Genomic DNA, 26,889 nt, shown 5'->3' with positions numbered 1-26,889 from the left:
TATCCCCACAGTGGAAGAGGTGGTCGCAGATCACCTTTGCCCGCCCTCTGCGAGATGGTGCTCAAAGTCTACCCTCCCGTCTAAAGCCTGCAGGACCACCTCAGCCCTTGTAGGCCGCGCATTCGCCACCACCGGACAAGCTGCTTCCGCCCTGCACTCGATGGCCGTGCTGCAGATCCTTCAGGCTGAACTCCTCCGTGAGTGGGACGAGAAAAGCAAGGACCCGGCCGACATTACGGATTTGAGGAGCGTGACGAATCTCTCCCTTCGCGCTACGAAATATGCAGCTCAGGCAATGGGCAGATGAATGGCCTCGCTCACAGTCACAGAGAGGCACCTCTGGCTGACGCTGGCGGACATGGGGGAAGCTGAGCGGTCCGTGTTCCTCGACGCGCCGCTCTCCCCTTCTGGTCTCTTCGGCCCAGCGTTGAACGGGATCGTCGACCGCTTCTCCGAAGTGCAGAAGACCACACAGGCCATGAATCTCTTCCTGCCGCGACGCGCTAGCTCTTCTGCAAGCCGCCCACGTGAGCCGCCTGCACGACACGCTAGCCGGCGCCCAGCCCAGCTTCAGCCTCCGCAGTGTCGACAGGCCCTCGATCACGCTCTTCCGGACGCAGGCCGCCTCCCCCACGGGGACCCCGGCCCAAGGTTGTGCTGAAGCCCGATCAGGGAAAGTCCTCCTAGCAACGCCAGTGAGGAAAAGACGCCTTGGTCTCGCTGCGGCCGGACCACCGTCAAAACATCTCGTCCTGTCAGTCCCCTCAGAGAAGGCTACTGCAGAAATACATAATGCAGCCAACGAGTCTGCAACACAGCCCGCTCGCCTGCACACAAACGCCGTTTTCACGGTGACCCAGAGAAATCTCAAAAAGAGTATAAATTCTGGTTATCCGGCTCATGCCGAGTGTGTTTTGTGTGTAGAAAACGTGCCCACAAGTTAGTGCTCACCCCTACGCATAACCACTATGCCCCATGTATCTCACATGCTCACAGAGCCTGCTCTCATAAAGCTGGCATATGCCGCTCGAGTGTTAGATGTAGAGAATGTGCCCACAAATCTGTGCTCACACCTACTCGCTGCCCGCTCTGTTACACGGCAACAGCCTCACAGCGGCCATGTTTTGAACGTAAGTCACGTGACCGCCCACGAGCGCTCATACTTACTGACAAACACTTCGCCTCAGGCTCCGCTCGTGATAAATATAGCCACGAAATGTTCCCCATTCCCAGTAATCGGGTCATCTCAAGTGGTACAGGCAGTTACAGCTGTCAGCGAGCCGCCGTTACCGAGATCACAGAGCGCGCGCACCCCGCTCACGGTACAGTTTCCCGAGCCCGTGGAGCACGCCGAACGGAACCCGGAGCCCATTCTGCCCCTAGCTATACATGTAGAAGCATGGAAGGCTATTCCAGGTGTGTCAGATTGGGTGCTAAACACAATAAGTCAAGGCTATTCACTTCAGTTCGCTCGCCGTCCCCCTTGCTTTCGAGCGCGGACCAAGACGAAAGTGAAAGCGGACGTAGCGCATCTACTACGCGCAGAAATAGCCAAACTGCTGTGCATATGGGCCATAGAACCAGTACCTCCTTCTCAGAGCGAGTCAGGCTTTTACAGCCGTTATTTTCTCGTACCCAAGAAGGACGGAGCTCTAAGACCTATCTTAGATCTGAGATATTTGAACAAAGCTCTCATGAGACGGCCGTTCAAAATGCTCACGACCAGACCAGGGACTGGTTTATCTCTCTCGATCTGAAAGATGCATACTTTCAGATCCCGATAGCCCCACGTCACGGGCCATTCTTGAGATTCGCCTTCGACGGTCGGGAATATCAATACACCCTCGTCCCGTTCGGCCTATCCTTAGCGCCCCGTACATTTACGAAGTGCATGGATGTGGCTCCCTTGAGAGTGAAAAGGCTGCGAATTCTGAAGTATTTGGACGATTGGCTGATTTTAGCCCAGTCAGAGATAGAACTTTTATCTCACAGAGCTGTGCTTCTCAGCTATCTGGAAAGCCTGGGTCTCACGGTCAACTGGACCAAGAGCTCATTACTGCCCAGTCAGCCAGTTTCCTTCATAGGAATAGAACTGGACTCTGTGGCTATGACGGCCCGCTTATCGACACGTGGCACGTGCACAGTGTTCGACAGCTAGCCACGTCTTTCCAGGAGGGCAGCATTACACCTCTGAAGACATTCCAGAGGATGCTAGGCTGTATGGCATCAGCTGCGGCTGTGCTTCAGCTTGACCTGCTGCGCATACGCCCGTTACAACGCTGGCTGAACACCCAAGTGCCTCACCAGGCTTGGGTTTCAGGCCACAGACAGAGTGGCTCACTCAATCAGAGTGACTCAGAGCTGCGTTTCGGCTCTGCAGTCCTGGTTAGCGGCCGACTGGTACCAGCGGGGAGTGACAATGGGGGCTGTTTCACACCGTTTGGTCATCTCAACGGATTCCTCCAACCTAGGCTGGGGCGCTGTTTTCGATGGCAGACCGGTGAAGAGAAACGCTTCCATATAAACTGTCTGGAAATGATAGCGGTCGAGAACGCGCTCAAACGCTTCCTCTCGTTCATACAGGACCACCATGTACTGGTCCGCTCGGACAACATGTCTGTGGTGTCCTACATAAATCGTCATGGCGGCGTCAGATCCAGAAACCTCTGCCATCTGACGGAACCCCTTTCTTATATGGTCTAAGGGCCGCCTGCGCTCGCTGAGAGCCGCGTATGTGCCAGGCCACTTGAACGACGGTCCAGACAAACTGTCCAGGAACTACGTTCCCCCAGGGGAATGGTTCCTGCACTCCCAAACAGTCCAGTTACTGTGGCGCCTCTTCAGCAAAGCGAAAGTCGACCTGTTTGCATCAAAAGACAACGCTCATTGCCCGCTGTTCTTTTCAAAGAACGAGGATACGCTGGCCCAAGTGTGGCTCATCCTCCCACTTTATGCTTTCCCTCCGGTCTCTCTGTTACCACAGGTAATCAAGAGAATCAGGGAAACGCGCCACTCGGTGCTCCTTATAGCCCCACGCTGGGAGAATCAATCCTGGTTCCCGGAGCTGATGCGGCTGTCCCACACAGCCCCTTGGCCGATTCCGGTGAGGAGAGATCTCCTCTCTCAAGCCCGCGGCTCAATCTGGCATCCCCATCCAGAGCGCCGGTCTCTGCACGTATGGTTAATCAACGTATACCCGTTGTACTGCCAGAACGAGTGATGAACAAGATTACGCAATCCAGAGCTCCCTCTACAAAGCGGCTTTACGCGTCTAAATGGTCGGTGTTCTCCAAATGGTGTACTGATAGAGATCTAGACCCACGAATGTGTGGGGTCCCGGGGTTGCTTAGCTTCCTTCAAGAGCTGTCGGATAAGGGCAGGTCCCCATCCACGCTTAAAGTCTATGTGGCGGCCGTCGCAGCGTTCGCTGAGTCGACTCGCGGCCAGTCAATAGGAAGGAACGAGCTCGTCATTCGCTTCCTTAGAGGAGCTAGACGGATGAATCCCCCGCGACCCCTGTCGGGTCCCATGTGTGATCTTACACTGGTCCTAGAGGCCCTGAAAGCTTTCCCCTTTGAACCATTAGACTCCGTGGACCTAAAGTACCTCTCGATCAAAACCGTTTTTCTGACAGCTCTGTCATCAGTTAAACGTGTGGGGGATTTACACGCGTTATCTGTTAGCGGAGCGTGTCTTGAGTTCGGGCCAAATTACTCTAAAGTCATCCTCAAGCCAAGACATGGTTATGTCCCTAAAGTGTTGGACACCCCCTTCAAAGCGCAGGTCATTTCTCTTTCGGCTCTGCCAGCATCCGATAGTGAGGGTGATGTGAATCTACTCTGCCCCGTCAGGGCGCTGAGGGTTTACATTACGCGCTCCATCTCTTTCAGGCGATTTCGGAACAACTCTTTGTCTCGTTCAGTGGGCACACCAGTGGTCTCGCCGCCGCGAAACAGAGCCTGTCCAGATGGATAGTGGAAGCTATCACATCTGCTTATAAGTCTAAAGGTCTGCAATGCCCTTTGGGCATCAGGGCGCATTCCACCAGAGGCGTGGCCTCGTCGTGGGCTTGGTCCAGCAGAATTTCCATTCATGACATTTGTGAGGCGGCAGGCTGGGCCTCTCCATCCACATTTGTTAGGTTTTATAACCTGGAAGTTCCCACCTTGCAGGCTAGACTTCTGTCAGTGTGAGCAGTGTGTTTGTCCTGCCTAGATTATCATGCTCAGACTTCTCTCACGTGACGTTAGCTCTCCTGGTTGAGCTGCACTATATGGTGAATAGTTATATGGACCGGCGACGCCGCTCTGTATACCCTGTATGTGCTTATAACATGTGCTGGCCCGCTTTGGCGGCCACCTGTTCCCACTTATCTATGTTCCCCGGGAATCCCTGGGACTTATGAAGTGGAAGCTGGGAGTGCACGGCGTTGACAATGGCGTTGACAAAAGCTAGCTTACGCAATACGAGAGAACCTCTCGTAAGAGAACGATTCTCGGTTACTAACGTAACCTCGGTTCTCTCTAGAAGTGGGAACGAGTATTGCGTAACCTGACCGTACAGGCGCCACGAGCGTTTTTCGCTTCAGCTGATGAAACCAGTGACGCAGCCTAGGAGCCTGGCTTTTATACGCTAAGCCATCACCCATTTTGGCGGGCTATGATGCGTAAGGGCGCGAAGCGCCCTCATTGGACGTGGCGTCACGCGCAAGGCTCAGTGGTAGGCTGCAGCAGTTGCCGCAGGGCAGCCAATGAGCACACAAGATGGCCTGCTCTAGGTCTGCTGGCTGCTGCAGTGCGTTGACAATAAATACAAAACTAAGGATAATTTTTGGCTTCAATATCTCGAGCAAAGATGACTTTACCCGTAGCGTAAACTAGCTTACGCAATACTCGTTCCCTCTTCTAGAGCGAACCGTGGTTACGTTAGTAACCGAGTATCGTTCTACTTTATTTAGCCATTTTGGACTACCTCCACCATCTTTATCTTCTTTGTACTTAAAATGTGTGACGGATAGGTACAAAAAGTGTTTGAGTAAGTATGTAGGTATTTGATCAAGCTGACAGGAGGAGGAATTAGATTTAATAATCAGCTATTCAACACAGATGTATTAGTGCAGTTTAGTGAAGGACATTTCAATTCGACGGAGATTGTAGTTCTCCGCCTGAAGGTAAATAGTTATTTATGATATTTTAATTCATATGTTTAATGTAATGAATGTTACTATTATGTTTACCTGTGCACTTTTTTCAAGCATGTGTGTATACAAGCTGAAATAATAAAATGGCCACATGCTAATGTTATGTTGAGAATCATAGTGTGCATTGGTCTGTGTCTTGATGTTTATGTATGCGGTTGACCTGAGCAACAGCATTAAATGTATTTGCACATGTGTCTATGTGTCCAGTCTTTGACATGCCTGATCAGACTCTGCATTGGTCAGATCTCTTGTCTTTCTCTAGGTCCTATTTCATACAGATTTAGAAGGTGCAAATGCAGCACTCCTGGCATTTGCATTGAAGACCTTGTGTTTCGTTTAGGATTTGAATATATTGAGTGTGAGAGAGGTTGTGGTTGTGTTTTATGGCTGTACTGCTGAATGGCCTACTCTTAAAGGATTTTGCAATTAGTAAAGGACTGAACACTCTGTGTGTAGTCTATGTTTCTGATGTAGACTCGTATACATTACAATAAACTCTTTGCTGTTCCTGCAGCTTGCCGCCCAGGTGCTTGATGATCTTGAGGATGAGGACATTGGATTTGGCCTGGTGGATTCAAAGAAAGACAGAGCTGTAGCTAAGAAGCTAGGTAATCTCTGATCCCATCCTATGAATGCATCTGAAATACATAATCCTCCATTTACAGCGTGCAATACAATTCTTACCTTCGGTTTCCAGTAGCCATCAGTCTGTTGATGTATATACTGTTTATGAACAATAAATGCAAATAAATGCTCTGTATCACAGAACACTAATGTTAACTAATGGGACCCTATTATATAGTCAATATAACTCTGGACTGATGGACATATTGTATCATGAATGAAACAGAAAACTATAAAATACAATAATATTCCCTCCACACTATGGAAACCGTGGGCTACACAGAACCGTTGGGTGAAGTGGTCAAAGCCGTGCTTTATCGTGAATAAATCAATCGTCAATCAGATTCAGGAAACTTAAGGTCAATGTCAAGGGTACATTTGTTGTGCAGACAGGAGATTCAGTAATCCATACATAAAATAATCCATAAAAAATGTAAACATATAAAATATACAAAAATATCCAAAAGTATAAAAAACGTAAAAAAATAAATAAATAAAAACATAGCAAAGAGTCTCATCTCCTGCTATTTTTATTTATAATTCTACAGCTGCATGTACAAAAGTATTCCTATATCATCTAGTTCTCCACCTAGGGGCCACAAACCAGCGGAGGGGCTGGGAACAATCTCTAATAATAAAACTTGCCTTACGCTGTAGCTGGTTGGAGTAATGACCTGCTAGGTTACATTGTGGTTCACCTATAATCTTACTTGCCCACTTAACAATTTGGTTCAAAGAATTTTTGTTCTTCAAAGACAAATTACCAAACCATGACACAAGGGAGAATGACAAGACTGGTTCAATATAAGCCCGATAGAAAAGGGTCATCATAGATTTAACAATGAGAAATCTGGACAGCTTTCGGAGGCAAAATAGATGCTTTAAGAAAAAAAAAAAAGATTCTTTAAGTCAAAATAATAAGAAACTTTCTCATAATTATGACTTAGTATCTCATTATATTGAGTAAGTTTCTCATAATAATGACTTTTCATAATAATGAGAGAATTTCTCATAATAATGACTTAACATATCATAATAATGAGAAACTTTCTCGTAATAATGACTTAACATCTCGTAATAATGAGAAACTTTCTCATAATAATGACTTAACATGATGAGATTATGATATGTTAAGTCATTATTACGAGACAGTTTCTCATTATTATGAGATGTTAAGTCATTATAGTTATGTTAGTTCCAATGACACTATGATCATAATTACAAGAATGTTTCTCATTATTATGAGATACTAATGAGAAACTTTATCAATATAATGAGATACTAAGTCATAATTATGAGAAAGTTTTTTTCTCAACCGTGGTGGAAACGGGCTTCCATAATTTAGAACCTAAAGTATGACTGTTACAAGATATTTGTAGCTTTCAACACAATCCACCGCCTGGTACTTTAATGATTGAAGTGTCATTGGAACTAACATCGTAGAACTGGAACTAACCATTTTATAAAGTATCATATAGCCAAAGTTTTGTAAATACTATAAATGCCTGACGTCGTGCAAGTAAAGCTTTGATTATAGGCCTATGACTTTTTTTATAGGTGCACATACATTTTACAGGATGTTCACTTAAATAAAGAAACGATCAGTGAATGGATTTAAAAGGCTGTGAGAAAAATTATTTCTTGTAGGCCTATATTATTTTATGTTCTTACATATACTTTCATCATTTATTTATAATTGATTATAGGCCTATCCAGAGCCGTTGATCACACAGGTTTTTTATGCATTTAACTCGTGGCCATGATAAATATATGTCGTTCCCCCAGCATAAGAAACGATCAGTGAATGGATTTAAAAGGCTGTGAGAAAAATTATTTCTTGTAGGCCTATATTATTTTATGTTCTTACATATACTTTCATCATTTATTTATAATTGATTATAGGCCTATCCAGAGCCGTTGATAACACAGGTTTTTTTATGCATTTAACTCGTGGCCATGATAAATATATGTCGTTCCCCCAGCATAAAGAAGTCGTGGCCACGAGAAAAATATATCGTTCCCTTAACATAAAATGGAAGTCACAACTTTACATTCCGTGGCCACAACATGTTGTTACCTCGACAAAATTATCTTATGGCCACAACTTATTATTACGCTCCCAAAAGTTAATATGACATTCCCACAACATAATATCTCATGGCCACGACATATTATCATGTTCCCATGAGTTAATATGACATTCCTGCAAATTTATATATTGTGGCCACGACATATTATCATGTTCCGCATGAGTTAATATGTCGTGGCCACGACAAAACAAGGAATTGAGCCGAACACGTCCCCTCCCGGTCACAGTAGTTGAAGGATCTTTAATGCAATTTGCACAAGTAGAACATGTTCCTTGATCAATATTCATTTTTGTTACTAGAACAACACTCTTATCCTAAACATTAAAGCATTAAAACATTGTCTTCTGATTTTAAAAGTAAAATTAGGGCTATCATTGGTTGATAAATAAAGACCATCTTGGGCAAATCATTTCGCACAAATGTTTACATAGTATCCAGACCATCTATTATCTGTTGAATAAGTCAATCCATCTATCGCCTCTTAAACATTTATCAGAAACTTGTTTTCTGCAGGCATGCTGGAGGTGAACAGCATCTACATCTTCGCTGATGACGAGATTATAGAATACGATGGAGAGTTGGCAGCTGACACGCTGCTTGAATTCCTCTATGATGTGAGTGCTTTATACATCATGATTATAGATCACACACCTAAATGTCACTGGTAATTCAGTAGTTCTTCTATCAGGTGATTGAGGAACCAGTGGAGATCATCAGTAATGACAGAGAGCTCAAAGGCTTTCATAACATCAAGGAGGACATTAAACTCATGGGCTACTTCAAGAGCCAGAAATCTTCACGTTAGTATACCATTGAGTGTTTGCCATGTACAAACACTGATAAACGTTCCAAATCATTTCAGGATAGCTTAGGTTGTACTTTTTTCTAAATTCATTTTTAACAAGCAATTTCCTTAATGCCAGATTTGTTATTTCTCAGACTTCATTGAGTATGATGACGCAGCTGAGGAATTTCATCCCTTCATCAAGTTCTTTGCCACCTTTGAGCCAAAAGTAGGTGCTTTCACGCATTCATTCATTTAATTTATTTATTCATTCATTCATCAATTTACAAAGGGAAACTGACATGTGACTATGACGCCTGTATCTGCACACCCCATTTATTAAATGACAAGTAATTAAATTATGCGAAAAGAGCAAGTAAAAATCTCATTAATTAAAATTTAAATTATTAAAATTAGAATTTAAATTGATTAAAAGTGACAGTAAATACATTTATAATGTTACAAAAGATTTAAATTTCAATAAATGCTGCTGTGTCACAGAGCTTTCCACAAGACTGTCGGCTTCAACACAACACACATTCAAATTATTATTAGGATTAAGTAGGAAAACATCAAATCTGAAACTATAAACCCTTGAAAGCAGACAGGAAACCTTTATAGTGTCCCTGTTTTGCTATTTTAAAAGTTCCTACTGCTTACAGCTTGAGTCAGTAACCAAATACCCATATCTGAATTTCAGCTCCGGGTCTTCCTCAGCACTTTTATGCAGAGTAGAGCTGCATGGAGAAGCGTCAAGTTAGTTTCAACTAACTCTTTTTAGATTGCTACCATAGACATTAGTGTTTATATCCAAAAAATAAGCTTTTATTCCAGTAGTTCTGTGATTGTTTGATTTATTGTAACAGAAATATAATGTGTGGTTGAAAAGACGTTTCATATCTATAGCCTACATAACAACTGCTCTCACTAGGTCAACACAGAATCGAATGTTCGCTGTAATTATACTTGTCAAAGATTGCTACCATAGACATTAGTGTTTATATCCAAAAAATAAGCTTTTATTCCAGTAGTTCTGTGATTGTTTGATTTATTGTAACAGAAATATAATGTGTGGTTGAAAAGACGTTTCATATCTATAGCCTACATAACAACTGCTCTCACTAGGTCAACACAGAATCGAATGTTCGCTGTAATTATACTTGTCAAAGATTAAATAGACATAGCCGAATTGTTGTCATTTAGGGATAAGATCGCATGGGTGTTTGAATCGAGATTGCGATCTTTTAACTACTAATCATGCAGCTCTGATACAGAGTAAAATGAGTATTATCAATTTCAGCCCAAGTTCTCTTCCTTTGGATGTGCATCAAAGTAGATTTGCTTTGGCATCGCAGAAAGTATCTTCTCGACATGTCGACAACATGAACCAAACTCGATCAAAGTAGATAGCTGGACAAAGTGGACCCTGTTCACAGGCAGCTAGTAAAGACCGTTGGCTGGCTTTATGCAAATTTGTTATAAAGGTTCAAGCAGGAAGTAAGGCACTGTCCCCAATGGTAGCCTAAACACTTGAGGTCTTACATGAGTCTACACTTTGTAAGTCCACAAGAAAGTGCATAAAGTGTGCCATTTGGGGCAGAGCTGATGACTGGAATTACTGACAACTCATTTCAGGCCATTCAGAAAACAAGAACTCAATAATTTTGGAAAACAATAACTCCATTTATCTGCACTTTGATCTTTGAAACCTTTTACATTCACAAACAGCTTTATCAAGGTAATATCCCAAAAAGCATAATAGGGTTACTTTAATGAGCCCTGTATTCATTCATTGTGTCTGGTGTGCGTAATCTCGGAATGTTTCCAGATTGCTAAGAAATTAAAACTGCAGATGAATGAAGTGGATTTCTATGAGCCCTTCATGAGCAAACCTGTCACCATCCCTGGCAAACCCTACATGGAGGAGGACATCATTAGCTACATTGAGGAACACGAAAGGTGAACTCTGAGAAAAACAAAATAAAATCACACTTTTCCTCAAAAGTCCTCTCAGAAGGATGCTTGAATAAAGTAATTTTTCTTACTTGTTACTTATTTTTGTATTTATTTTAGACCAACTCTGAGAAAATTGGAGGCCCACAGCATGTATGAGATCTGGGTAAGACAAAGTCAAACCATTATCCAAAACTAACTTCAACAAAGTCTATATGGGAATTCAAAATAGTTTATTTGATCTTATTTGCCACAATATAAGTCTTTCTCATAAATTATGTTTTGATCTTACTGACATCATATTTAGGGAGTGACATTATAAAAGGTTTTGACCAAATGTTCCTAACAACAGTTTAATGTATCAGTAAAAACACATTTAATGTGAGAGAAAAAAATAAGTGTTATACTATGAATTTTTTTTGTGTGTGTGTGTGTACAAAACTATATGCATTTTTTCTCACCATTATAAACTAGTTATGTCAATGAGTAAAATAATGTCAGTTAGGCTCATGGTTTCTGATCAGTCTTTAGGAAGAAGACCAAAACCGTAATATTACTAATTTTATAATATTATAAATTACAATAATTTTAATTTGATGAATGGGAATGTAACAGTTATTTTATTTAATATCTTAAGTGTACGTTATCTTTGACTGTCCTAAAATACTTTATTTGCATCTTTTTTTGTCCCTCAAAATGCACCCCAGTTTGAAAACGACTCAGGTTACGTATGTAACCCTGGTTCCCTGAGAGGGAATGAGACGCTGCGTTGAGACGCGGTGGGAACGCTCTGCGTGATTGCGTTGTGAAGCACGTGTATAATCAGTCCAATGGAAGAGCGAGACGTCATAGGCGGGTGACGTCATAGACCAGGAAGCTATAAAGCACACCAGAAAACAGACCGCGACAGCTTCTGAAAAAGCCTGAAGCAAGTCGTTCAGGGCATGCAGGGAGTATGGCAGGAGAACGCAGCGTCTTGTTCCCTCTCAGGGAACCAGGGTTACATACGTAACCTGAGACGTTCCCTTTCAAGGGAACTTGAGCTGCGTTGAGACGCGGTGGGAACCCTATACCCACTACGCCAGAAATGCCCGTTCTGTGTGAAGTCCTTGCGCACACTAAGAAGCAAGCAGCCTAGCCCCGGGAGTGGAGAGGTCTAGGTCATAAAATCTGACAAATGTATGTGGTGAGGACCAGCCTGCCGCATTACAAATGTCCTGGAGGGAAACCCCGAAATTAAAGCCAAGAGGCAGCCATCCTCCTTGTAGAATGGGCCTGAACAGCCATAGGTGAAGGCTATTCGGCCGCTTCATAAGCAAGTGAGATAGCCTCAACTACCCACTTGCTAATTATCTGTTTAGATGCAGGGCAACCTAACTTAAGTTACCCGAAGCAGACAAATAGATGTTCTGATATACGCCACGGAGCAGCTCTGTGGACATACGCATCCAAAGCCCGGCATAACAGATTAAGTTTTTCCTGATCTGGGGTATTAAAGGTGGAGGACAGAAGGCTTGGAGCACAAATGACCCGCACATTTAGTAGGGAACTAAGAAATACAACCCGACCTGGGGTGAAGAAATACTACCACCAAACCAGGTGCAAATCCAGGTACGTGCAGGCCTCAGCCTCTTGTACCACGGAGAAGACGAAATTAAGGATCTCTCCTCAGAGATAACCCAGCAAAGAAACATTCATTACAGAAATCAAGTACTGTACCAACAGGGCAGAAAAACAAGATTCAGAAGGCGTTCTCTGCACCAGGCAGAGAACAGTTTCCATGTCAATGCATATTTAGTCTTCTCGTGGAGGGAGCTCTGGATTGGAGTATGGTCTCCACGACCTTGGTCGAGAGACCAGAATCTATGAGCTGGGCCCCCTCAGAGGCCGAGCCCACAGTATCCATAACTCCAGAGCTCCCAGGAGCAAAGATATCTGGAATGCGTACGGGTGTAGCGTCAACCACACCTAATACATCACGTCCAGTCCAAGCGGAGCTGGATGCGTGAGGGAGAACCACAAAGGGCAATGCATTGTACAAACGATGCGAAAGGTCGACTTGAGTTGACCGAAGTTCTCCCTAAGAAGCTCCACCACCTCGGGGTGAAGTCTCAAATCCCCAGGCCACAGCCCCTGCCTCAACAGGATATCTGCTCTGATATACGAGACCATCAGTGTGTTTTCCGGACCCTTCGCCGAGCGACCACTCATGATTGTTCCCGACTTGTGAGGGAAGCATCCGTCGAAATCATTATGCGTCGACAAGAAGCCCCCAACACTGGGCCTGGGCGAGGAACCAAGGTTCTTCCACATGACCGAGGCACGAAGGCATAGCCGCGTGACCTTGATCATGCAAAAACGGATTTCCCCTCGGAGAAAACCCCTTGGTCCTGAGCCACTACTGCAGGGGTCTCATGTACAGAAGGCCAAAAGTAACTACGTTGGACGCAACTGCCATGACCCCAAACCAAAGACCTTTCACCGAGCGGCCACTCATGACCGCCCCCCATCCTGTGAGGGAAGCATCCGTCGATAGCGTGACGCGTCGACAAGAAGCCCCCAGCACTGGGCCCTGGGTGAGGAACCAAGGTTTCTTCCACATGACCGAGGCACGAAGGCATAGCCGTGTGACCTTGATCATGCGAAAACGGATTTCCTCTCGGAGAAAACCCCTTGGTCCCGAGCCACCACTGCAGGGGGCTCATGTACAGAAGGCCAAAAGTAACTACGTTGGACGCAACTACCATGAGCCCCAACAGTCTCAGAGACTGTTTTGCAGTGAATGACTGACCTAGTTTACATTCTTTACGGCTGAGAAACGCAGAAATACATGCAGGAGACAGACGTGCTTGCATGTTGACGAATCCCATATTACACCTAGAAAAGTGGTCCTCTGAGCTGGGAGGAGTACACTTTTTGGTGTTGAGCCGCAACCCCAACCTCCTTATGTGGGACAGAACGACATCTCGATGTTGAACTGCCAAATGCTCGGACTGAGCTAAAATCAACCAATCGTCGATATAATTTAATACGCGAATGGCCTGGAATCTCAGAGGAGCCAGAGCTGCATCCATGCATATTTTAAAGGTGCGGGGTGATAACTTAGGCCGAATGGAAGAACTAGATTCTGGTATGCTTCGCCCCTGAAAGCAAACCTCAAGAACCTCCTGTGATGAGGATGGATAGATAAGTAAGCGTCATTTAAGTCTATTGTGACAAACCAGTTCTCAGACTGAGTCTGTGACACAATCATATTTAGCGTAAGCATACTTTGAACTTAAGATTCTGAAACCTGCTGTTTAAATGACGCAGGTCTAGAGTAGGACGCAACCCCTCATCCTCTTTCAGAACAATGAAGTAATGGCTGTAAAACCCTGACTGTCTGCCGGGAGGAGGAACCCCTTCTACAGCTCCTTTTGCAGAAGTGTCAGTACTTCCTGCTCCATAACGAAAGCCTGCTCGGGGTCCACCACAGTGGGGAGGAACCCTAGAAATCTGGGCGGACAAGAACCGAATTCTGAACCCTTTCCTATAGTGTGCAGGACCCACTGAGAAATATTGGCAGTAGTTTCCACGCTGGCAGAAATTCTACTAGGGGAACCAGTCTCTCAAGACGGGCCTCTGGATTTGGTTGAACAGTCACTACGGTGCCCTGAAGCGGCGAACTGGCAGGGAACAACCGAACTGATTGTTCTACGACCCTCCTCGGAGGATCGTATGGGGACGCTGACACCTCGGTGCCCTGAACGGTGAACCAGCAGGGAACAACCGAACTGGCAGCGCTGCGACCCTCCTCAGAGAGTCGCAACCCAGAGGGCGCCAAGGAGAAACGATTTCTCAAAACTGTCCCTCCTCCGGAGGAGCCCTCAGAAGCCTGATACCCTCGTTTTTTGCGACAGGACTTCCTGTCTAAGTTTTATTAGAGATGACGATAATCCTCAGATCTTGCCTACCTCTAAATAGCTTAGTTCCTACGACCCTCCTCGGAGGATCATTGGAAAAAGCAGGCACCTCGGCACCCTGAAACGGCGAACCGGCAGGGAAACCGAACTGACTGCTCTACGACCCCCCTCGGAGGATCGTTTGGGGACACTGACACCTTGGTGCCCTGAACGGCGAACCGGCAGGAAAACCGAACTGGCAGCGCTGCGACCCTCCTCAGAGAGTCGCACCCCAGAGGGCGCCGAGGAGAAACGATTTCTCAAAACCATCCCTACCCCGGAGGGGACCACCCTTAGAAGCCTGATAGCCTCGGCGTCAGGGCTTTCTCTTTGTCCACGCTATTTTAGAGATGCTACTGCCACCCAGGTCCCCCTCGATTGTGGAGGAGCCCAAATGGTGATGCACGTTTTGCAGTCTGTGCTGTGAGGAGCTTAGTAGACCGAGACTGCTCCCGCCCAGCAGTCTCGGGAACATTAGTTTGGTGAGGAAGAAACCTCTGGAACGGCTGGATGGTTTATTTCTTCGTTTTTTTGAAAGTTGTGCGTCCAGAAGAACACACATAATTTATCTTATTTTTCTTTATTTTTAAATCAGAAAAACGTATATATATATATATATATATATATATATATATATATATATATATATATATATATATATATATATATATGTATATATATATATATATATATATATATATATGTATATATAAATATATATATATATATAAATATATCACTTCGTGGCAACCAGCAGGAAAACAACCGAACTGGCCGTGCTGCGACCCCCCTCAGAGAGTCGCCCCCCCCAGAGGGCGCAGAGGAGAAACGAATTCTTGAAACAATCCCTCCCCAGTATAGTTTATCTGTTTTTGCACGACGCAATTCTCGAATAGCGTCAGTGCTGACATCCTCACATTCATCCATGTCCTTATACTTTACCCACCAGCGCTGCCTAATAAAATTTATTTATTTAAGATGGCTGGTGGGTAACGTCGGGGTTAAAAACGATGACGCCGACTCGGGAGAGAGAAAGCTCGCAAGAGTCTCTTTAACCCGAGGCACTGTCATACCATCATACTTAATACCCAAAGCATTACTATAGTTAGACGTTTGGGCAGTAAACACATAAAATAGAAACCGGCTTATTCCACGATCTCGACACCTCAGTGTGGAGATAGGGAAAAACAGCAGTCCCCAACGAGGAGGCTGAGATACAGAGTTTTCCTGTTTTTTTAGATATATTTCATCTAATAAACTCATTTTATTTTCACTCTCATAATGTTCAGCTGGCCAGTAAATATTTAACTAGCAACATCACTAGATAAACCTCCTTGTAAAGCTCCTCTTTATTCAACAGAGTTATGAGCTGACTTATTTATTTATTTATTGAAAACTCAAACATCTGCCTTTTTCTTAATGTCTTTATTTGTTTTGTTCTCTTTTTTCTAAACAAAACACTAATGATACCAATTCCTCGAACTGAAAATCGCCAGCACTGGATCTGACAGGTGAAAGCTAAGATAGGGCGGAGCCCGTCCCAACCCCCGCTGTCAGGTCCGTCCCAAAACCGAACCGTCCTCCTCGAAGAACGCCCGGCGGGAGCGGAGCGTCCTCACGGACAGCTTCTCGGAATGCTGACAGTCAGCCCACTCGAGAACTGACTGTGGCATGCTCCACTCCCAAATAGGGTGACCACCTGCTAATAAGCCCAAGGTGGGACAAGGGGTATGTTTCTGAGGGACAATGTGGGACACTGCCTGGTGCGGCGGTGCCCCCACCCCACGGACAGACTCACTGATAGTGGTTTACCCATTTCTAGCACATACCACCTTACATGGTATATTAATAATGCCCTATTCCCCTAAACATGTGTAATTGCTGATGTATGCTCATGAATAGGCCAACCAATGTGTATTTTTTTCTAAATAAAGATTCATAATATTTTGAACATTCAATGAATTGACAGATGCACTTCCACTTACGATTTACTTTAGCTATTTAATTTTATTTATTTTTCATTACAATTTATTCACCTTAAATAAATAATGAAATAAAATTATAGGATTAACAGGAATAGTTTGTTTTCACATGACGTCACGTCACTGCGTTGCCATAGCGATACATACAGATGGAGGGCAGGAAGTGATTTTCTATATTTAGGACTCACTATAACAAACTCAAAATGCCTATGTTTTGCGTCGTTTATGGTTGCTCAAATCGATCAAACCTCGAGTAGTTTTTATCGTGTGCCAAAATTTGTTGTTCATAAGGGGGGAAAATACAAGAAATTGACAGAAAAACATCGGAAAAATTGCCGGTCGGGAGGAGCCGAATGGGAAAATGCCCGTGTGTGTCAGTGATCACTTCGTCAAAGCTGAGTTAATACAGCTTATGTGTCTGTTTGTGTAACGTACCAGTTTTTGAACTTTGTAAAGTCAAAGTATGTCTGTGAGACGAGGTAGTTGCTGATATCTACCGCCTCAATGGCAGGCAAATCTTTCAATTCAGTTGAAAATCGGTCCTCTTCATAACGTATGGATCACGTCCAACATATGTTTAGATTTTTTGTTTATATATTTCTCTTGTAATAGCGTCTAAATTAGTACAGTACGAACTTTCCTCCATCACGTCCATTGCGTTCTTCACTTCCTGCCCTCCATCTGAATTTTGCGCGTCAACACAGTCACGTGACTGCAAACAACCTATTGTAGTTGCTCAACACCACAGGAACAGTTTAAAAAAAATTCTTAACTCACAACTCCAGAGGTTCACGGAACGAGAAGTCACTGAGCTGTCATGACAACAATGAAAAAGTTGACAACAACCTAGTCAGCAATTCAACTGAGGTCACGTGGGTGTGGCAACAGTAGCGTGCTGAACTGTCAAGTAATGTTCGTTTGAGTGCCTGGGGCTCGAGGATATAGAGCGACCGACTTTTTTTTTGAGCAAGCATTGATTATGCGTGACACGGTCTCAATTTGCGGGACGCATGAATTGGGCTTCAAACGCTGTGCGCGCACGCGCTACGCGGGACGGGTGGTCACCCTACTCCCAAATATGGCGCTTTTCCATTACCAGTACCAGCTCGACTCGACTCGACTCGCCTTGGCTCGCCTCGACTCGGCTCGCTTTTCGTTCCGTTTTCCATTGCAGAAAGTATCGCCACAAATAGTACCCGGTCGTCATAGCGACGACTTTCGTTCCTCGTTGCCCCATCAAGCTCTCGCTGGATCCTCTCTTCGGCAACCAAACAAAGGAATGTCTGCACCTCCTCGTTTGACCACGGCGTATTCTTCCGAGTTGCCATAATAATAGTAGTAAGTTTAGTAACTATTTCTGGCTAAACTATTTAAAAAAGGCGGGGTTTATTCTGGATACTCCATCTGGTACGTGCAATGATGACGCAGTGAATAGTGATGATTCTCTCTGACCAATCAGCAGTCGGCATTGTTTTCACGTCACATTTTAGTATCGCCTTAGCTCGCTTAGAACCTCGCCGGAGGTGGTACGAAAAAAAGTACCCGAAAGCAGGTACAGGTACAACTTTTACACAGTGGAAAACCAAACAAAGGCGAGTCGAGTCGAGCCGAGCCGAGCTGGTACTGTGTAGTGGAAAAGCGCCAATAGTAACAAAAAGCTGATGTGTGTGTCCCCACCCGTGATATAACGTGGGCAGGGAACAACACAAAGCTGCTTGCTCTCTTTTTCCATAATATATATATATATATATATTGCAACTTGACAGACAACAATAAATATGACAAGGACAGAATACACAGATCGCTTGCTGAAGGCACAGAAGCTGTCGCGGTCTGTTTTCTGGTGTGCTTTATAGCTTCCTGGTCTATGACGTCACCCGCCTATGACGTCTCGCTCTTCCATTGGACTGATTATACACGTGCTTCACGACACAATCACGCAGAATGTTCCCACCGCGTCTCAACGCAACTCGAGTTCCCTTAAAAGGGAACAATTATTTTCACTTATTTACACAAACTTACATTTAAATATTTCTGGTTTGTAATGTTTCTGGTTTTTATAATGGTTTTTAATTAGAAAAGGGTAGTAGAGAGTCAATATGGCAGCATCCAGTGATTGCTCAGAAAATGTTGATGTCTTCTCATTTATTTTCTGTAACACCTGTAATTATCATTATCAAGAGCGTTACTGTTTTCTGTTGGCCTTAGGAGGATGATATTGACGGACAGCATATTGTTGCTTTTGCTGAGGAGTCTGACCCTGGTAAACACTGATTTGAGTATAAGAAGCCACTATTTTTAAGTCTTTTAAAGGATTTCATATATTGACTTTTCATGACTCCAAATTATTGAATGTTGACTTTTTCCAGATGGTTATGAGTTCCTGGAGATCCTGAAGGAAGTGGCTCAAGAAAACACAGAGAACCCAGATTTAAGCATAATCTGGATTGATCCTGACGACTTCCCACTGGTATAAAAAAAACACTATAATACTGTATCCAGGAACATTAAATATAACTTTGATAACTCCAAGAATATGTTTTTGAAAGATCAGATGCCTTGGATAAAATGCAGATTTTTTTTTTCTCTGTAGGATCTGAACCGAGCTATATTTTTTCATTCTTACATTTGTCATCTGTGCTATTGTTGATTTAGTGGATACATAGTTTCATAATTCCTAAAATAAATTTAATGGCATTCACAATACATTATATCAAATATACATTGCATAATATGTTCAGCTGTTAAAATTTCATGATAATGTTATGAACTCTTATAAATGAAATTGATAGCAGGTACTTCGGCACTCTGCCAATCTTTGTTTGACTCTGCTGCCCTCTATAGGATAAAAGTGACCACTGAATGAGTTTAATGAGTACTGTATGTAGCACATATCAGCTCAAAAAACCTCCTAGTAAAAAGTTGTGTTTTTTTTTGTTGTTTTTTTCAAAAAGATATGGCAATCAAATAAGTGCTATTTATCTTTTTGGAATTTTTATGGAGCAGTGTAATTTCTAACAAAAAAATCCATTCCCATCTTTTTTGTCACCACCTTTTAAAGTTTAGCAAGAGTGAACGCTCATTTACAAATATGACATTTCACAATGACCTACTGTACCAGTACTGTACTGTACCTTATGAACTGAGGTTTGACCTTTGACTCCTCTTTATCCCTGCAGATGGTGCCGTACTGGGAGAAGACCTTCGGCATTGACCTATCGTCCCCTCAAATCGGTGTGGTGGACGTTGAGGATGTGAGCACATCATTTTCTTTAATGTCTCTAATGACGGTGATCATGAAAGTGCAATTTAGATAGCTCGTTAGGAGAGACTACTTGATCTGAACTGAGTGCGTCAGATAAGAGAGACTGCTGTTTACAAAACAAATATACATTTTCAAAACAGTTCACAACAACACAAAAGGACAAAACTCACAGTTCTAGTTTATTGCAACTAAGTACTTGGAATGGAATGGAAATGCAATACCTTTCTATTTGCATCTGCATTTTATGCATTTGGCAGATGCTTTTAGGTTATTTAAAGCAACTTCTGCATTCTAGTTATTTATTTGATCTCTTCACGAAAAATACTGTAAATCAAGGAATACTGTGTTCATGAATGGTTCATTGAATCACTGAACCGATATGTTCAGTAATGAAACACCACTGTGTGCTGCTCAAACGTTTTTGCTGTGTATTTTAGTTGGAGAAATAGAGCAAAAACAGACAATACTGACAATATTATGTCTAAAATGTCACTTAATATTAACTTTTTTTTAATTGAACTGTTGTATAAAACACATTTGCAATTACTTAACTACCGGTATGTTATATTTATTTAACTATGAAAAGTACTCATACTAGGGACATTTCCCCACCTAATCAATTTTGAGGGCATTTTATTAATTTTGGTGCCATTTGCTACAAGAGAAATATCACTAATCGACAAAACACTGATAACAATAACTATGTATTGTTTCCCATCATTACAAAGAGGGATGTACTTGACGTTAAAGGGTTAGTTCGCCCATTTAAGACATGAAGTTGTATGCAATCCTTGCCAGCACTATAGTGCATACACACTGACCCACTCTGTAGTCACCTCCCTGGTCTGGCCGCTGGAAGTTTTTCAAGAAAGTTCTCCCGGTTACTTTCCGGGGCCTCAAAACTGTGCGTTTTTACTTGAAAAAATTATTTGCGTTTCAAAGCTTGATTAATTTAACACACAAAAAACACGCCAGACAAAATTCATACCTCAGTTTTAATCGGCACTATTTTCTTTCCATTTCTATCAATCCGCGCTGCTGTCAACGTCAACAGTGCGCACGTTCCGATCAGCTGTTCCATAGTGTTTACACAATCGATTGACAACGACGTAAAAAGTAGAAAATGAACAATGGTGCGAACTTGTAAATTCCCAGGCTGTGACCACAAGAATGTGCCAGGATCACCGTTCAGATTCCATCGTTTTCCTGTTTCGGATATAGCTACGAGACAGCTTTGCCTGGTTGCCATCGGCTACTCTGCGGGAGCTAATATATCCAGAATCAAGGATTATCGTGTGTGCAGTGCTCACTTCAGCGAAGGCGATTACATCCCCAACCAAGGAGGAAAAAGAAAAAAACAGATTTTAAAGAGTTTTGCTGTACAAGTACAACGGGTAAGCTCTATTTACTAACATTATGATCCCATGGAACGTGCGTACTGTTGACGTTGACAGCAGCGCGGATTGATAGAAGTGGAAAGAAAATAGTGCTTATTAAAACTGAGGTATGAATTTTGTCTGGCGTGTTTTTTGTGTGGTAAATTAATCAAGCTTTGAAAGGCAAATAATTTTTTCACATAAAAATGCAGTTTTGAGGCCCCGGAAAGTAACCGGGAGTACTTTCTTGAAAAACTTCCAGCGGCCAGAACTCTGACCAGGGAGGTGACTACAGAGTGGGTCAGTGTGTACGCACTATAGTGCTGGTAAGGATTGCATACAACTTCATGTCTTAAATGGGTGAACTAACCCTTTAAAGCACTATGATTTGAAAGGAAAAGGTCTGTCTGTCTCTTTCTCAGTAACTGTCTCGGATTCATCTTGTCTGTCTGGTTCTCAGGCTAACAGTGTGTGGCTGGAGATGGATGATGAAGAGGACATGCCCACCGCTGATGAGCTCGACACCTGGATCGAAGACGTGATGGCTGGCAAAATCAACCCTGATGATGAAAATGGCGATGACGATGACGCTGATGGTGAAGATGAGGATGAGGATTATGATGATGATGACAAAGATGATGATGATGATGAGGATGATGAATAAATTCTTACCTTTATCTCAGGCATCTCTTCACTGTCACACGCGCATGTTTGTGACATTAAGAACTCAGTCTCTCCATATTCATGCCATCTCAAACTGAGCTGTTCTGTCTTGCAGTCTGGAGGACTTGAGACACATTTTGTCTCGTCTCGCTGTTTATTGTAACTACTCTGCACCAATATACTCATCCTTCAGAAAAAAAAAACTTAACAAACATTGTATTTGGGGATCACTGCACCAGTTTTTCTGCCCATGTAACATCTAATGAGAATGTGTGTGTGTGTGTGCTAAAGAAGCATAAAGAAATTGTCACTGATTAAGAATCTTTATTTGTGCGTGCGTGCGTTTGTGCGTGCGTGCGTGTGTGAGAAAGAGTATGTGTCCACAAGGATAGTACACTTTGACCTAATGGGGACTTCTTTTTTTTTTTGGTGCCCATGAGGAAAACAGCTTATAAATCATACTAAATTTAATGTTTTAAAAAATCAAAAAATGCAGAGAGTTTTCTGTGATGGTGCAGGTTTAGGGCTAGGGGTAGTGTTGGGGGATATAAAATACAGGTTTCTCATCTTAGAAAGCAAATATTGAAACAGTGCATTATTTGTAACTGCTGAGTTCCAAAACATAAAGAGCACAACATTTGAAATAAAAATGTATATATATTGTTAAATGTTGGGCAAAATATTCTAAGATTTTGATGTTTGGCTTTATAATACCCTACATGTTCTTCCTGCACATTTACACATATTTGTATGCATCTACCATAGACATTATTAGAATTAGAATATAGAATTATGTCCCCAGGCTCATTCAAGGTTTTCCTTCAATATGTACAATGAAAGAAATGTATGTTAAAAGCATTTTATACACACATATAGTAATTAAATCGTTACTTTTATGTATTTGTTTATCACAGACCTATTAAAATCTCCAGCGTAAGGGTATGTATACATATATTATATATACAGTACATATATTTATGTTCATATACACTGTATATCCCCACAATATGATAACACATCCTTCACCAGGACACATTCAACACATGATGATGTAGCGTCTGCACCAATCAGACACACACAAATTATTCATTATATTTAATGTGCAATCCGGTAAACCCACTCTCCCAACAAACTGTGTTAAGAGTTCTATGTGGGAACCATCCCTCGAAAACTGCAACTAACATCCCAATTGAAGCGAAAACACAGGCAGAACCAGGTGTCTGGTTACAGGACATATGAAGACTGTTTATGACCAGAAGGAATTTACAGAGAGTTGTGACTCTCACTTAATTCTTGTTGAAAAGGACAAATAAACCTTTTAATACATTTTTTTTCTAGATATAACCACTTGAGAAATGTATAATCGTATCCAATTTTCCTTGGGTTTGGACTATATATTAATTCAAACTCTTTTGGATTAATGTTTCAGAATTGCAAACTATGGTTAACTAAAATCACGTGTAGCATGTTTTGGATCTATGACCACCAATTTTTCCCCTCCAAAGAAACAACTTATGGACTCGCCCACCTCCAGAGGGTGTTACATCTTCACACTTTAACACTAGAACCGCCAGGAGGTCATTGTATACCTAAAACCGCCAGCAGGTAAAATTTACCCATGCACATGACTACTGTTTTGATATGGCTAAAAAACATATTTATGTTACTGTATTATGCCACTGTCTTCACAAAGTAATGTCTAGAGTCATGAAATTATAATTTTTTGTCATCAACTATGTTTTTGTCCTGTTGTTTTATGTTCAAGGCTAATTTAAGCAGGCTAGACTGCAATGACCATTTAGAAGGAAATAAATGCATATTTGGGTGGTGTAATATTATCCATTGTAACTAAAACGGATTACTGCTATCTCAGTGGGCAAAAGGCATTGCCTAGTAACATAGAATGTTAAAACATAAGTGGGGTGGAAATAAAGGCATTATATAGGTAAACTTGACCTGCTGGCAGGTATAAATGCCCCGTTTTTTATCTGGTTTTATCTAAATTTTAACAACAGGGGACTGTAAATAACATAATTTTACTAAAAGTAAATAACCGGAAGACTTGGATATTTTATTGAAAATCTGTTTTATTTGAAAAACAGCCATGGGTCAATATTACCCATTGGCGGTTCTACTGTTAAAATATCACTGATCACAAGATCACCCAGGTTTTTCCACGAATTCTGACGTGAAGATGATGCTGTGCTAGAAATCTTCTAAGGACCCCTACGTTTTTGCCAGGCTGCGGCTTTGTCTTTCCATTCACCAAAGATCCTCTGACTCCAACTGGTTCTCTCTCATCAAGACAACATCAGCAAAGATCAACTGGAGCCTCAACACATTTCATCAGGACAGTTTTATTTAAAGGGGCGAGACATGCAAGTATGACACTTAGTCTCATTATTTGATACATTAAGTATCCCTACCCCTTTTAAAGAAGGGTGTGTTAGAACTAAAAAACTGATGGTTTGCTCAAGGCGGTTGATCTGCTGAATTTCAAAGAATGCTATAACTTCTTGCTTAACTTCTCACATAAAGCATTTATAGCTGTATTTATAAACTGCTTACTTTCCAGCTTACATGATACAACAAATATAAATCTTGGTACCTTGACACCCTATGCGAAGCCATATGTTAAAAACCTAGAAGTGGTACTGGACAGTTCCCTAAAGCTGGATAGACAGATTAATCAAGTTGTAAAATCAAGCTTCTACCAGCTACGAACGCTGGTAAAAATTAAGTCTATACTCTCTGTCTCTAACTTCGAAAAAGTTATACATGCTTTTATCTCTACAAGGCTGGACTATTGTAATTCGCTCCATGTGGGGATCAGTGAATCATCCATTAACCGCCTTCAAATAGTCCAAAATGCCGCTGCAAGAGTTCTGACAGGAACTTGGAAACGAGATCGTATAACTCCTGTTCTTAAGTCACTTCACTGGCTGCCAGTGTGACATAGAATCACTTTTAAAGTTTTATTATTAGTTTTTAAGTCATTAAATGGGATGGCTCCATCATACCTCACAGACCTATTGACTGTTCATCAACCATCAAGAGCTCTTAGGTCTTGAACCTAGGCTTTCTGGTGGTTCCGAGAGCAAAACTTAAGACTAGAGGAGACAGGGCTTTTTCTAGTGCCGCTCCTAGACTCTGGAACAGCCTCCCTTTAGAAATCAGAGCTGCACCAACCCTGTGCATCTTCAAAGGGAGGTTAAAGACATTTTTATTTGATCTGTCGTATGCAAATTGAATGTTGAAGCAGCTGTCCTGTTGTTGTTTTTATTGTTATTTTTTCTTTGTACAGCACTTTGGTCAACGGAAGTTGTGTTTATTTGTGCTTTATAAATAAATTGAAATTGAAAATTGAAATTGAAATTAATGTCTAATGCTTTATAACTGATGAATTAACTATTTACTAATGTTTAACGAATGACTCTGTAGGGTATGGACCAATCAGACACACACTAATTATTCATTATATACAAAGGTTTATGAAACTCCAAGACTAACAGCCCAAATAAACGAACACAAGGGCAGAAACAGTGTCATGTTACAGGGCTGACAAGGAGATTTTATGACCTCAGAGGAATGTGGCCACATGCACAAGAGAGAGATACAATGGGAACACCGAAACCCTCTTTAAAACAGACTTTGCTGCATTAATCATAGACTAACTGATCTATAAATGAACATGCATAAAACTGTGAAGGAAACAGTGTAAATGGTTTATTGTCTCGTGTACTATTAGGTATATATTATGGTATGTATCCTGGTATACAACCAACTAACGATCAATGTAACCTCACCTGTATCATGCCTCATACCTAATTAATCCTCATTTAATGACTCACACTTTGATGTATATCAACTTCTTCTAGAATGCAGTGTGGATGTGTTATAGCTATCTGAGCATTAATGAAGGTATAACCATGCTAGGGACAAAAGACTCGTAAATCAACTAAGAGCCACTTTCCTTCTCAGGCATGTCACCTTTCTGATTGGTCGAATTCAACCCTTAGGGGAGGATCTTTTCCAGGCTTTATTAGAGACAGTCTTCATGTGACCTCCCTCTCTTAGTTCTTTCATCCAGCCGCAACACTGCTCTGGTGATCCTGGGGAACCCCCTCCCCCTCCACGGGGGCCCCAGGGCCCAGCAGGCCTCGATCCAACCAGATATGGGCTCAGGCAGGAGAGAGAAGACTCTCTCACAAAGAACCAAGGACAATCTTAGGAGTTATGGAACAAAGACTCCAACCAACAACGACTCCAATCACCCACTCTTCCGACTTCCTCACTTCTCCTGGGTGCTCGGCATGGCCCCAAACTGGGCCCCAGGCCTTGACCAAACAAGCCGTGCGTTCCTGGAGAAAGAGAACTCTCAACCAACCTCCACTTGACACTGCTGGAACCATCAACGACTTACATTTTCAACAACTTCAAGAATTGTTCCCACTACAAATGCAAGTTTTCAATTCAATGAAATGTGAAAACCAAATTCTGATGGTTCTTCTCATAGTCCCTTTTTCCGGTTTCCAATTTAATCCTATCACTAACCTATTTCTGTATATATGTGTGTTTAGTTTATTTATGTTTATGATTTAGTTAATCAAACTTATGCACTTTATGTATTTGGTTCTGATTCGCTTGCAATACGAAGTCCCTTTACGGTTTGTTCTTGCTACATGCTCAAAACGCTGTACATGCTAAGAAATAATTATTCTTCTGTGGCCAGGGAAGATACCCTTTTCTTAGAATAAATTAATAATCAAAAGAGTTCGTTGGACGTACTGATTAATTGATTGTAATATTAATTTAGCCATGCCAAGTTAATCCAATTAACTGACCCAAATATTCATAATTAATCATAACAAAATATTATTGATAATTAATATTTCATATAGCTAGGTTCCTTACATATATGGTGGAGAATTTTAAGGCATCGTATTAAACATTGTATGCAAGCAGACAGCAATCAATCATATGTTGTCCCATAAGTTTTTATTAACATCTC

At 42.3% G+C, this 26,889-nt stretch overlaps 1 protein-coding gene across 2 annotated transcripts in view; it reads left to right on the top strand.

The window, feature by feature from the left end:
• Window positions 1-22,546, top strand: part of casq1b (calsequestrin 1b) — an 85,073-nt gene extending 62,527 nt beyond the window's left edge. For both annotated transcript variants that reach the window (XM_077202060.1, XM_077202058.1), the window contains 10 exons: window positions 5,715-5,808; window positions 8,428-8,528; window positions 8,603-8,714; window positions 8,854-8,927; window positions 10,527-10,657; window positions 10,772-10,817; window positions 18,783-18,837; window positions 18,944-19,044; window positions 19,754-19,828; window positions 21,676-22,546. In XM_077202060.1, coding sequence (XP_077058175.1) covers window positions 5,715-5,808; window positions 8,428-8,528; window positions 8,603-8,714; window positions 8,854-8,927; window positions 10,527-10,657; window positions 10,772-10,817; window positions 18,783-18,837; window positions 18,944-19,044; window positions 19,754-19,828; window positions 21,676-21,879 — 993 coding nt within the window. In that variant the 3' untranslated portion in view covers window positions 21,880-22,546. The remainder of the gene's footprint in view (window positions 1-5,714; window positions 5,809-8,427; window positions 8,529-8,602; window positions 8,715-8,853; window positions 8,928-10,526; window positions 10,658-10,771; window positions 10,818-18,782; window positions 18,838-18,943; window positions 19,045-19,753; window positions 19,829-21,675) is intronic.
• Window positions 22,547-26,889: the final 4,343 nt, after the last annotated feature.

The sequence above is a fragment of the Siphateles boraxobius genome, unplaced genomic scaffold, assembly GCF_051911475.1.
Source record: "Siphateles boraxobius isolate OS27281-9 unplaced genomic scaffold, OSU_SipBor_1 48, whole genome shotgun sequence".
Classification (NCBI taxonomy): domain Eukaryota; kingdom Metazoa; phylum Chordata; class Actinopteri; order Cypriniformes; family Leuciscidae; genus Siphateles; species Siphateles boraxobius.
Note: the sequence above shows the minus strand (reverse complement) of the source record. Positions and strands in the feature narration are given on the sequence as shown.